At 37.6% G+C, this 11,902-nt stretch overlaps 1 protein-coding gene across 1 annotated transcript; it reads left to right on the top strand.

The window, feature by feature from the left end:
* The first annotated feature begins 1,054 nt into the window (after window positions 1–1,054).
* On the top strand, window positions 1,055–11,784 carry LOC102788401 (organic cation/carnitine transporter 2-like). The gene is made up of 11 exons (XM_087847432.1): window positions 1,055–1,552; window positions 3,555–3,737; window positions 4,294–4,397; window positions 4,931–5,085; window positions 6,404–6,575; window positions 7,383–7,509; window positions 7,811–7,911; window positions 8,266–8,480; window positions 10,413–10,595; window positions 10,745–10,880; window positions 11,454–11,784. Exons 1-11 carry the CDS (start codon window positions 1,346–1,348, stop codon window positions 11,521–11,523), a joined length of 1,653 nt encoding a protein of 550 aa, XP_087703558.1. The 5' UTR covers window positions 1,055–1,345; the 3' UTR covers window positions 11,524–11,784.
* The last annotated feature ends 118 nt before the right edge of the window (window positions 11,785–11,902 follow it).

Raw genomic sequence — 11,902 nt, forward strand, 5'->3', positions numbered from 1 at the left:
TCAATGTGCCCCTTTTTAACTTTGAGCACCCGCCCCTTTAAACCTCTCTGCACGGCCCTGACTGATATTGTAGCTGCACCTTCATGACGGTGACATGACACCAGTGCTTCACCAGACTCTTGCTTCTCACACTTTTACTCCTACAACAACTGCTGCAATGACTGACCAATCCAGCTAAAAAAAAAAAAAAAGTAGAGCGTATTATAAAGTTATAACTGACATTATTAAATCATTTCATAACGTTAAATTTTTTTTTAATAATGTTAATGATTATTACTTCCATTATTTTTTTTCTTAGTTTAAGCTAAGGCATTATGTCCCTACTATTGAGTATTTCAGAGTATTTGCGACACATTCCAGGGCTTCTTCAGCACAGCTGAGCTGTAGTGTGTCAACCACAGCGCTTGAGGCTGACTGATTAGCCTTATCTCGCCAATCCAATTGCAGCTTTGAGTGAGAGAAGTGTCAAGACAGACAACAGGTTAAAAAAGTCATGAACTATAGCTCTATCAAATGCTCGAGAAAACAATTGTAGCATTTATAACATTATATTTTAGATAAACATGCATATAAACATTTGGCACATAGGATATAACTGTACCTTTCAAAGTGTTTTCACTACCCAGCCTACATTCGAGCAACTGAATAGTCTGATCACATTTGCATTTGGTTTGCAATTTATGTAGCTAGGCTTATTTATCTACATATGTTTCGATATTAATGACATGAACAAAAGAAAAGAAATAGGAGCCAAAAATAGATACTCAGTTGTCAGTTGGGTATTTTTTATAATGATGTGCACACAACTTTCACACTCATTAACTTTTAAACTCATCAAACCTGTTTGAAGTCTGGTACTCTCATAGTGTCATATATTTAGCACAGTACAAGAGTCTGTTTAACAAATACATAAGAAAAAGGAGGACTGATATATGAAAGACTGAAATATTTATTTAATATTTTTACAGTTTACAGCTTATTGATACAGTTATCATATCTATTAGAAATAATCTGTAAAGAAGAAGGCTGTGAAAAAATGGCATGCAATGCATATTCAGCTAATGTGTTAATCTCATAATCGTTTTACACAGATGTGTCATTATGGTAACATTAGTCACTCCTGGAAACACAGCAGCTTGTGAAAGTCACAGTTAAAAAATATATAAATAAAAGTTTAGAAGGTTATTTTGAACAGTACAAAAGAGGTAATAGGAGCCAGGATCTGTGTGTGTTTGGGTGGAGTACATGTAAGCACAGCCAACATAGAAGGTGTGGCGTGACACAATGCAGTTTCAGGAAGACAGAAGAGTCAGCAGCTTAGAAAAAGGGTTATAATTATTTGACTATGAGAGATTATGCTGAAACCATTGGTTTTCTGGGGCAGTGGGGACGTTTCCAGCAAATTGTCTTCTTCTCGCTCGTTGCTACCATTATGCCAAATGGATTTGGTGCTTTCACTCTCGTTTTTCTGACTGATACACCGAGTCATCACTGCCTGGTATCTGGTATCAACCTCACTGAAGACTGGCGTAAAAGTGTCATCCCAATCAGGGTAAGTGACTGCGAGAGCCCCAACTCTGTGATACAGCACATCAAAGAAAACATTTAAACTACTGATGCAGTTTTTCAGTGATAATTGAGTTTGCTTCAAATATTATTCCAATAATGTAACTCAAAACATTTGTATTTATTTGAACACATTTATGCTTATTTCAAAACAAAAAAAACATGCTTGGGAGAAGTAGAAAACTACTTTTTGGAACTAAATGAGTTTTTACGTTGCTGGTTGTTGAAAGTTTAAAAAGGCAGTGTAAACAATACATTTAAACTAAAAACCATTAAATCTTTATGAAATGCAATAAAAATATTGCAAAACAGAAATAGGAAAAAGCACAAGGGACTCCTTGGTGATAGATTCAAAATAGAAACTGGTAATTGTGTATTTTGTGAAACAGAAGAGGAGGATTTGGACCATCTATTCTTTTTGTGCAATTTTATACAAATATTTTGGTTGGAAAAAGCACAAGGGAAGTGTTTCTGGGGAAACGATAACCCGACGGACCAGTTGCAGGAACCCAAAAAATAATAGGTGGGCCTTTCTCAATATGCGTACTTGTGCGTACTTGCGTTCTCGTGTACTCGTGATACGTCATCAGTCGGAGACCAAGTACTGTTCCAATTCAAAGTACGCATCGAGCCGAGAACGCGAAAAAGTCCCGGATGTGTTCTCGCTCCGTCCATTTTATCGAGCATGCATCGGTGGTGACTTGTGTGGACTTGGTACAGCTAAATATCCCAGAATGCATTTCGTCCAAAACTCAAACGCGGCAATGGCGGACGAGCGGGTCTAAAAACTTTTAAATATTACTCTTTCTGGGTCACAAAATAAACTTTTAAGTTCTTTTCAAGCGAGAATGTAGCTGTGTAAACTTCGAATATCTGCTCAGTTTATCAAGATATCATATATTTCCAAACGAGGTCCGACGTTTTCGGAGATGTCTGTGACCCGCCAGCTCCATAGCAGACAGCGAGGTCGAGGATTATTACAGCCGGCGAGAACAGCCGACTCCCGGCAGATCGTTTTCAACCCCCCCGCGGTCTTTTCGCTACTCAGGTTAAACAAACCCCAAACCCCAGTAGTTGTCTATTGTATTGAGTGTCCACTAAAATAAAAATAAAAGCGTTCTAACATCTCACCTGCTTGTTTTTATTAAGGTATGTACACGTATGTACATGTACACTATTTTTATTAATAGAGATTTCACTACTGAGGTTAAACATGATATATAAGTCACTTAGATCACTTCTAAATGTTAATGTTTGGCTTATTTCGGCTTTTTATTTGTTCCTGAGTAAACCGGTTTGGCTGTGATTAAAGTTAAGCTTCATAACATATTACTCACAGTTAAATTAAGGACGGCAGTAAAAACTCCGGACCTGTGACATCATCAAGTAAGCTGGTGTTCCAATTGTACAAATCGCGAGTCCGTGCTCGCATTCTCGGCGAGTCCGTACTCCCGTGCGTTCTCGGCGAGTACGCACCCGCCGAGAACGCGACTACGTACTCGTGTACTTGAGAATTGAGAAAGGGCCGGTGTGTTTTGTCATGAGTCATATAATAGTGATGATGGATTTTTAGGCTAATAGTTAGGCTAACACACTTACCTCTCATCTTTTCTTTCCTCACAAAACCATAGATCCTCCACTTCTTGCGCTATTTTGGTTCCTGCAACTGGTCCGTCAGGTTAATGTCTCCCCAGAAACACTTCCCTTGTGCTTTTGGAAATCTGTTTTTTCCTATTCCTGTTTTCTTTTTTCCTATTTCTTTTTTTGTTTGTACTATTTCCGTTGTACTTTGTGTGCTTTCGCAGCATTTTTGTTATTGCTGGTGTTTTCTTAAGTTGCAGCCCGTTTGGCCTCTCAGGGCCACCGTATAGGCCCATTGTTGCCTCAATATTACATATTTTTGTAAACACTATGACATCCTACTGAGTTTTTCTTAAATGTCTCAATACTAATAACCCTAAAACTGTTTGTATCCTTGTGACTATGAGGAGGTGGATGGGAAACAGGAGCTGAGCAGATGCAGCAGATACAGGTTGGATGTGGTCAGAAATCTCTCTGCTCAGGGATACATTCCTGGCAGGGATGTCAACCTTACAGACCTGGAGGAGGAGGGCTGTGTAGATGGGTGGAGCTATAGCAAAGACATCTATGAATCCACTATAGTTTCTGAGGTATGGTCAAATCCTTCTTCTACATCGACTTTTTTTTCTATGTAGTATTTTTTAGCAGCATCGTCTGTTTTTTCTTGATGTTGCAGATATATCATTAACTCCTTAGTCTATGTGGCTCCTTTCCTCCTACCTTATCCAAGGCAGGGGATTTCAGCCCATCCATTTGTTCAACGGTTAGGACAGAACACACCTGTGAACATACAGTAGGTGCAGTCAGTCAACATAGGAACGTGTTATAAATTCCTGTGGAAAACTCTTTCTGTACTGTTATCAACATGGCTTATTTCTCATTATCTTGTTCTAATCTTGTTGATCTTTGAGCAAATTCATTATGTATTCAGCTTGTCATTATTTTGTCAGTGCTTAAAGTTCAAGGTGCTCTATGGGGATTTAGTTTCTGCACGCCAGGAAAGACGCACCCTTTTTCTTTCTACTTAGAGTGAAAAGACATTTGAATACAGCCAGCAACAGTCAGCACAAATCACACTGACTTTAACATTGTTATTTCCTGCATGCACATATTCAGTCGTTCAACTGCTAATATCTCATTTTCCAGTTTGACTTGGTGTGCAGTAACCAATGGAAGCAGCCGTTCACATCTACTGTTTTCTTCGTGGGAGGACTCCTTGGATCGTTCTTCTCAGGCCAGCTGTCAGACAGGTACTGACATGAGATTCATGTGAAAGAGACCAAACACCACACCATTCTTTAAAGGTCATTGTACAACTGAAAGGCTTCAGTGTTTCGATATTAAGATTGTCTTTATTGTAAAAAGAAATAAAAATGAAAATCATTTTAAAAAGATCATGTTACAGTATACACTTATAATAGTCAGTAATATAAAAGACATGTATTATGCCGCTGAAAATGCTACATCCAGACGAACTTTTCTGTGATTTTAATTGATGATGGAGTTGTATTTTTACCAGTATAATAAGAAATAGAGTAAAGTGGTAGAACAGAGTTATTATTTTGAGATATGTACTTATTTATTTTCAATTTGTGCTCCTTCTACCCCACAATATTTTGAATACCGTTAGGTCCATCATTTCTTGGACAATGCACTTTTTTTGTTATTTTGTCTGTGTACAGCACCATCCAGATTTTTAGATGCAATTCACACAACTGTATAGGAAGTACAACACTTTTTATGCATGTATATGTTTACTAATATATTTATCTTCTCTGTCTAGATATGGCAGAAAACACATTCTTTTTGCAGCTTTGGCACTACAGACAGTTTTCACCTTTGCTCAAGTCTTTTCTGGTTCATGGATTATGTTCCTCATCATCCTCTTCATCAACGGTTTGGGACAGATGTCCAACTTTGTGGCTGCTCTTGTGTTGGGTAGGATAGAACATTTATTTAGCTATGATGCAAAACTAAGGGCCAGATTTATAAGAAGGTGTCATAGTCCTGTGTCAGTGACCCAGTGTTTTTGAGTTTTGTGCTTTTAGTTTTTGGTTTCTTGCTCACTTTAGCTCCTCAGCCCTTTAGTATTTCTTGAGTTCTAGTTTCAGGTTTTGTTACGTGGCTTCCCTGTGTTCTGTGTTTCCTGTTTTACTTTTAAGGTCTGTGTCTCTTGTCTCGTCGTGTTAATTAGGATCAGCTGTGCCTCCCTCCTGTTTGCCGTCCCTTATTCCCTTTGTGTGTGTATTTATAGTGTGGGGTTGTCTTTGCTCACTGTCGGACCGTCTGTGTTACTCGGTGTATCTCTGTGGCTCTCTGCTCTACATTCTCTGTGTCATCCCTGCTCATCATCCCGTGTAGTTATGGTTTCAGGTTAGTTTTGGTAGCTCACCGTTCTGCATTTCCTGTTTTTTGCCACTCCTGTAAATAAAGCTCACTCCTATCTCAGCCTGTACCTGCATCTTGGGTCCTTACTCTCACACACCACATGACTGCTGCCGCAGCCGTGACAGTGGGACAAATTGTAATGACACCACAATCCTAAAAAGGGCCAATGGGAGCGTCAGGTTCTACTGCTGATCTACTAACATCATGCCAATTGATAAATGATGCAGTTTGAAAGATGCATTTTGATGCAATCTAACACAAGGAGCATAAACTAGGGAGCCAAGAATAGAAAACACCAGAGGAATGTCTAAGTGCAGGTTTTACATGTGTGCTTTGTACAGCAAAAAGAGCAGCAGATGTTTTCATATAAGTGCAAAATTAGTCAGAAACTGAAGTCATGTGACAGCTCAAATGGAGTGAAGGAGTCATTCAGAAGGAAGCTGCTTTATTGCAGATCATTCTGCTGTAACTCTCACAGCTAACCTGTCAGGTGTCACATCACTCACATATTCACTTTCATGCACTTTCAGTCTTTCCAGGGGTCTCAGCACACTTTTACATAAAATAACAGGCAGTGATTGGCAAATTTGCTGCAGATGCGTGAACCCTCTCAGCGGACAGCGCTTCTAGAAGCACTCTGTCCCACGTGTGCCTTTGCAGCTGAGCCACAAACCACACCTCACTGCCATAAACAAATTCAGATGTTAAAAAAATATACATGAAAGCTTATTTATTGTGGTGTGGCACTCTGCATGGTGTTGATAATATGCAAACAGATTTTTTTGTGCGATCTTCAGTTTGTTTCCTTTTTTTGTTTTTTTAGGAACACATTTGTTTTTATTCATCATTACCCCCTCTTTTTTTGCAGGTTCTGAGGTCTTAACTGGCAAAGTGCGTGTCCTTTACTCATCTTTTGGCACATGTCTAGGCTTTGCTATTGGATACATGATACTTCCACTCTTAGCATACTTTTTAAGGGACTGGAAATCACTGTCATTGGCTTTATCTTTGCCTTGTGTGGCCTACGTCCCCTTTTGGTGGTAGGTGGCACTCGCTCTAGCATATCTATCTGTCTACATATATCTGTATATAGCATTCCCTGTAGGAACTGAATCAAATGTAATGACTTGCTTGAAACTGTGGTGGACATTAGTCAGGGGGGAGTTTCCATAGACTGTGACATACACAGATGATATTGTTATCTAAAGAAAGAGTAAGGTGTAGGTACAAGAGAGCCAAGCCAGGTGGAAATATGGACTGCAGGAATGATAGCCAGTAGAAGAATATGTGGGTGAACGAGGGGATGCAGTTGGAATGGTGAAGATGCAAAATGAGGGTAGTGAGGCCTGCTGTAATGTAAGGTTTTGACACAGTAGTGTTTACAGAAAGACATGAGGCCAAAATGAAGATGGCAGATTTTTCAGTTACTAGAAGCAGACAAGATTAGATATAAATATTTCCTAGGGACAGCTCAATATTTGGAGAGAAAAAGAGGCAAGGTTCTGGTTGATATGGTTTGAACATGGACAGAGGAGGGATAGCTGATACACTGGGAAAAGGACGTTAAATATGGAGATGGCAGACAGGAGAAGAAGAAAATCACAGATAAGGTTTATGGATGTAGGGAACGAGGACATGCACGGGTTAGAAGAGGATCTTAAGGATAAGGTGAGACAGATGAAGATGACCCTCTGTCACAACCCCTAAAGGGAGCAGCTGAAACAAAAAGAAGAAACTGTTCCCACTAACAAGTTTATTGACCTTATTTCACTGTCTTTTTTTGCTTTGTCTCCAAAATCCCTCTGATCAAGTCTGCATCCTTCTGTTTGTGTTAAATATTAAGCCAGGCTTATGCCAGAGTCTCCCCGGTGGTTGCTTTCTCGAGGCAGAGTTGAGGAAGCCGAGGCCATTATAAGAACTGCTGCTAAGTGGAACAAAGTTCAAGCTCCGAGGATCATCTTTGAAGACTGTGGTGTAAGTGAACTTTCACTTAAACATTACTGGATTAAACCAAGATGCAGAACACAGTTGTTATAATTTGAAAACAAGTTCAAGTTTTACAAATAAATATATATATATATATATATATATATATATATATAAAAATATATATAAAAATATATATTAAAAAAATTTTATAATATATTTGACATTTGACTGATATTATTAGTATAAAAATGCATGGAAAAAAAAGAAATCTTAAACATTTTTGTGTTTTAATATTTTTTGAAAAAGCCCTGCTCACACAGTCAAACTAATTTTATGTGTCTTCCAGACAGAAAAGATGCAGACACACTCCAAGGAGCATTACAATGTCTTTCACCTGCTAAGGCAGAGCAGCATCAGAGCCATAACACTCATCCTCTGCTTTGTGTTGTGAGTAAACAGTGAAGACAGTGTAGCACATAGCGACTTAATGAGACATCCTCAGATTGAGAAAATGAAACAACGAGAAAATTAACAAACAAGGAATTTGCCGGATTCCTCATGGAAATCAAAAGGAGATTTAGCAGATAAACAGCTAAAAATGACCTGTCTCTTAACTAAAAATGATTTTTAACTAAAAGAAATGTATGTGTCATGTATTTGTGTTTTCCATAATATAAGATCTGCGATAGACAAAATGATCACGATTTGCATTTGAAAAAAATGCATGCATGCAGAAAAATCTTTGGAAAGTTCACTTAGATGAAAAAAAAAAACGCTTTCATTTCCCTTTGATTTTCCCAGGTTCACTATGACTGTTGGCTACTATAGCCTGTCTTTCAATACAGCACAATTCCATGAAAACCCCTACATCAGTTGCTTCATCTCAGCAGTTGTAGAGATTCCAGCATACATTTCCAGCTGGATGGCTCTGCTATACCTTCCACGACGCCTGTCTGTGATCCTTACGTTGGTCTTTGGAGCTGTGCCACTCTACCTGATTCAACTTGTTCCAGACGGTAAAATTTCTTAAAAGCAAGCTGCAAGAATTCACAATAGAACAATTGATCAGTCATTTATAAGTTACTTAATGCTTAAAATGCCCATACTATAATTATTAGGTTCTTCCTTTTCCTTTGAGTGACACACACTACTGTGATTTATTTTTTATTTTATTTTATTTTTATTATTATGTGCTTTTAAGGAGCCAGACTTTCTTGTTGTTTTTTTTGTATTTTGTCTTGGTCTTCTAAATTTCAGTCCTTGTAATTGTCCATTTTAGTGAAAAATGTTGTTAAGCCACTGTTAAGCACTGATTTATGAATCATTCAAGCATAACAGGGCACCTAGCTCAAAGCATGAAACACTGTCGTGTCTACCTACAACTCATAACAAAGAACCAGTTCTAAAGTATTGCTTTAGGCATTTGTTACTAGCAGCCTGCCATTGAAACACGTAATTTGTTCTCATTTCTTCAGTGGAATCTATACAAATGTCAAAGATAACAGTTTGACAAGGATGAAATTATATTTTTACAACAACAAGGTGCAAAGAGTGATGTTTGCTGAAAATGCAGCATGAACTGGGATGATGTGCAATTTATGGCTGTCAAAAAAAACATTCCTAAGGAGGGTAAACAAAAAGGCTGAGATATACCAAAATCCTCAAGAACTGGAACAAAAATCATTTTTAAAACTTTTGGTTTAAAAGTACCTATTATCTGAATGACAACAGCTTCAACTTTTAGCATGCCAATATAGTAAAAACATACCTATATAGAAAAACACGCAACAGCGCACATTCAGTCATGGATTGGCTTCCTTACAGCCTGGGCCCCAACATTATTGAAACGGTCTGGGATCGTCTTGACAGAGAACTGAACAAAAGGCAGGAAACAGACAAAGATGTGCTTTTGAATATCTGGAATCAAATATTGACTTTAAGCTTCTTTGTACTATACAAAGAAAGCTATATTCCCATATGGGTTTGCACATATTCTAATAAATCACTGCACCTGCTTTCCATCTTCCAGGCAACATCTAAAGAAAAAGGGGACCAAAAGTCCCAAAAAATTATTTTTGGAAAGCACTGTAGCTATTTTGCACATAAAAGTTCTTCCAGTTACAAATTATATATATATCATCAGTTATCTGCATGCAGTGACATTGTGTCTGCAGAGCAGCTGTTTGGCAACATTTTCTTCAAAGAACAAAAAATTCACTCAATCCAGATGGAACAGCTGCCTTAGAGCCTGCTAATATTTTCGCATTAGAGCCCCTTCTGCTAACTCTAAAATGTCTCAAAGCATTACAAAAGTTTAGGATTACTTTTTTTTTATGTAATGTACCTGTGGAAAAAGGTAGCTTCCTGTATCTTTAGTTCTAGCATTGTCCATGGCTATTGTTGTTTACATTAGCATTAGTACTGACTGGGGGCTGATTATTACAGTATCTATCGGCCCAGAGAATGCATGAATGCATTTCTTTCTGACTTTCTGCTGGAATCCACAGTCTCTTCTGGTTCATTGTGTATCAGAAAACTACAGGTGAGTGTTAAGGGCAGATAGCTTTCAGGAGACTATGCCAAAGTTGCCTTTGATGAGCCGACAAATCACGAGTCAGGCTTTTCTGGAGGTGGGGCCCTTAAAGGAACAGAGGTTGAAAAGAGGATGGAAGAAAAAAACAAAGCACCAGTGTGCATTGTGCGAAATGTGATACGTTATTTAACATTACAGGATGTGAACAAACAAAAATATGAACATGTAAATGCTCATAATAGAAGAATAGAATTTGTTTTTGTGATCTTTTCGTGTTACTAGGCACGAAGTGACTATATGATAGGTATATGCAGAATTACCATCTTATATAAAACAAGTTTCACAGACTTGATTAGAGTTTTGTCTCTTACTGTTTACTTATATCTACAAACTAAACAAATGTATTATTCTTTAGATCTATCGAATCTGGCTCTTGCACTGGAAATGCTGGGTAAGTATTCAATCACGACTGGTTCCTCCCTGATGTTCGCCTACACCGCAGAGCTTTACCCAACAGTGCTCAGAAACACAGCAACAGGGACAAGCAATACTGTTTCCAGAATTGGAAGTTGCATTGCCCCTTTATTGTTAAGTCTGGGTGAGTGCATTGATTAATATTCATTTAGCATTAGTACTAACTGTTTCTGACTGTCTGTTTTACCTCATTTGATTAAATTTCTATATTTTATAAATGTACACTCATAAAGGAGTTTTCTCTCATCCTAACTTCCCCCTCTGTGTCTTCAGGTATGTATTCTAAGTATCTACCTTATATTATATTGGGGACTCTGGCTGTTGTGGCTGCCTTTGCGGCTCTGTTCCTTCCAGAGAGTTTTAAGAAACCTCTTCCTGAAACTATTGAACAAATGCACAGACGAGAAAGGTAAGCTACTTTCATTCACAGTTTATTTTACTTTCTATGAAGTAATAAAAAAAAGTTCCCAGTTAAAGGCAATTGTAATTTTACATTCTTATACAGCAAGTTCTTTAAACATGGTACACAGTATGCAGAAAAGTATGTTGTCAGGTGAGTATCTGTCATTTAGGGAGTTAGTGAAAGTGACTGAGAAGAAGCATGTCCATGTAAATTGACATCTGATTAGATTTTAGAGCACCTGAAACTGAAACTGACATTTAGAGTCCGTTTCAGGGTGACTCTAAATGTATCATCATGTTCGTCCAACATTAAATGTTGGGTATGTACATTTAAAAATTCATTGACTATCACTGACTATCATTGACCTGAACACGACAGGAAGGTTAAGATGTGAGATTGCTATTTATTTCCAAGTGAACTTTACTGCCACCAAGTGGCCAAATGTTGTTTTTTTGCAGATTGAATGAAAGCCCTTAGCCAACAGTACAAAAAATGAGTGTTCACATCTTATAAGTAATAATGATAATGAAGTTTATCGCAGAAAATAAAACTCGTGTTTGTCTTTCCTCTTTAAAACAGGATGAAGTGCCCATGTCTTACTAGAAATATGACGCCTGTACCCGTGGTACCACTGGACAGTCCACTATGATTATTTGTTTGTCCTGGTCTAGACAGATGTTGTTGTTGTTGTCTACAGTCTTTTATATTTAAATTTTGTTTGGCTTTGTTGTCTGTTAAATGACTGAAAGCTGTATTATATATAAATAGTCTCATAACAAAAATAAACCTATAATTTTCATTTTTTGTCTTATTTTGATTTTTTATTAAAACAATTTACAGTATTCTTTTACATTAATTTGCAAATGTTCATTTGATACTTAAAGTTACAAAAGCTTCATTAAACTACATGATCACATTCATCTTGTCTGTGCATTTATTTAAGGCATCAGCTAGATATGATAATCTTCATGTAAACAAACCAATAAATCCTCAATAGATGGTTAATAATAAATGCTGTCTTGCACAAG

This window comes from Neolamprologus brichardi, chromosome 10 (assembly GCF_056152115.1).
Source record: "Neolamprologus brichardi isolate AB-2024 chromosome 10, ASM5615211v1, whole genome shotgun sequence".
Classification (NCBI taxonomy): Eukaryota; Metazoa; Chordata; class Actinopteri; order Cichliformes; family Cichlidae; genus Neolamprologus; species Neolamprologus brichardi.

Coding starts and splice junctions, on each gene's coding strand:
- LOC102788401 (XM_087847432.1), top strand. CDS start 1,346: ATGAGAGATTATGCTGAAACCATTGGTTTTCTGGGGCAGTGGGGACGT. Junction 5,086..6,403: donor TGTGGCTGCTCTTGTGTTGG/GTAGGATAGAAC, acceptor CTTTTTTTGCAG/GTTCTGAGGTCTTAACTGGC. Junction 7,912..8,265: donor CTCATCCTCTGCTTTGTGTT/GTGAGTAAACAG, acceptor TGATTTTCCCAG/GTTCACTATGACTGTTGGCT.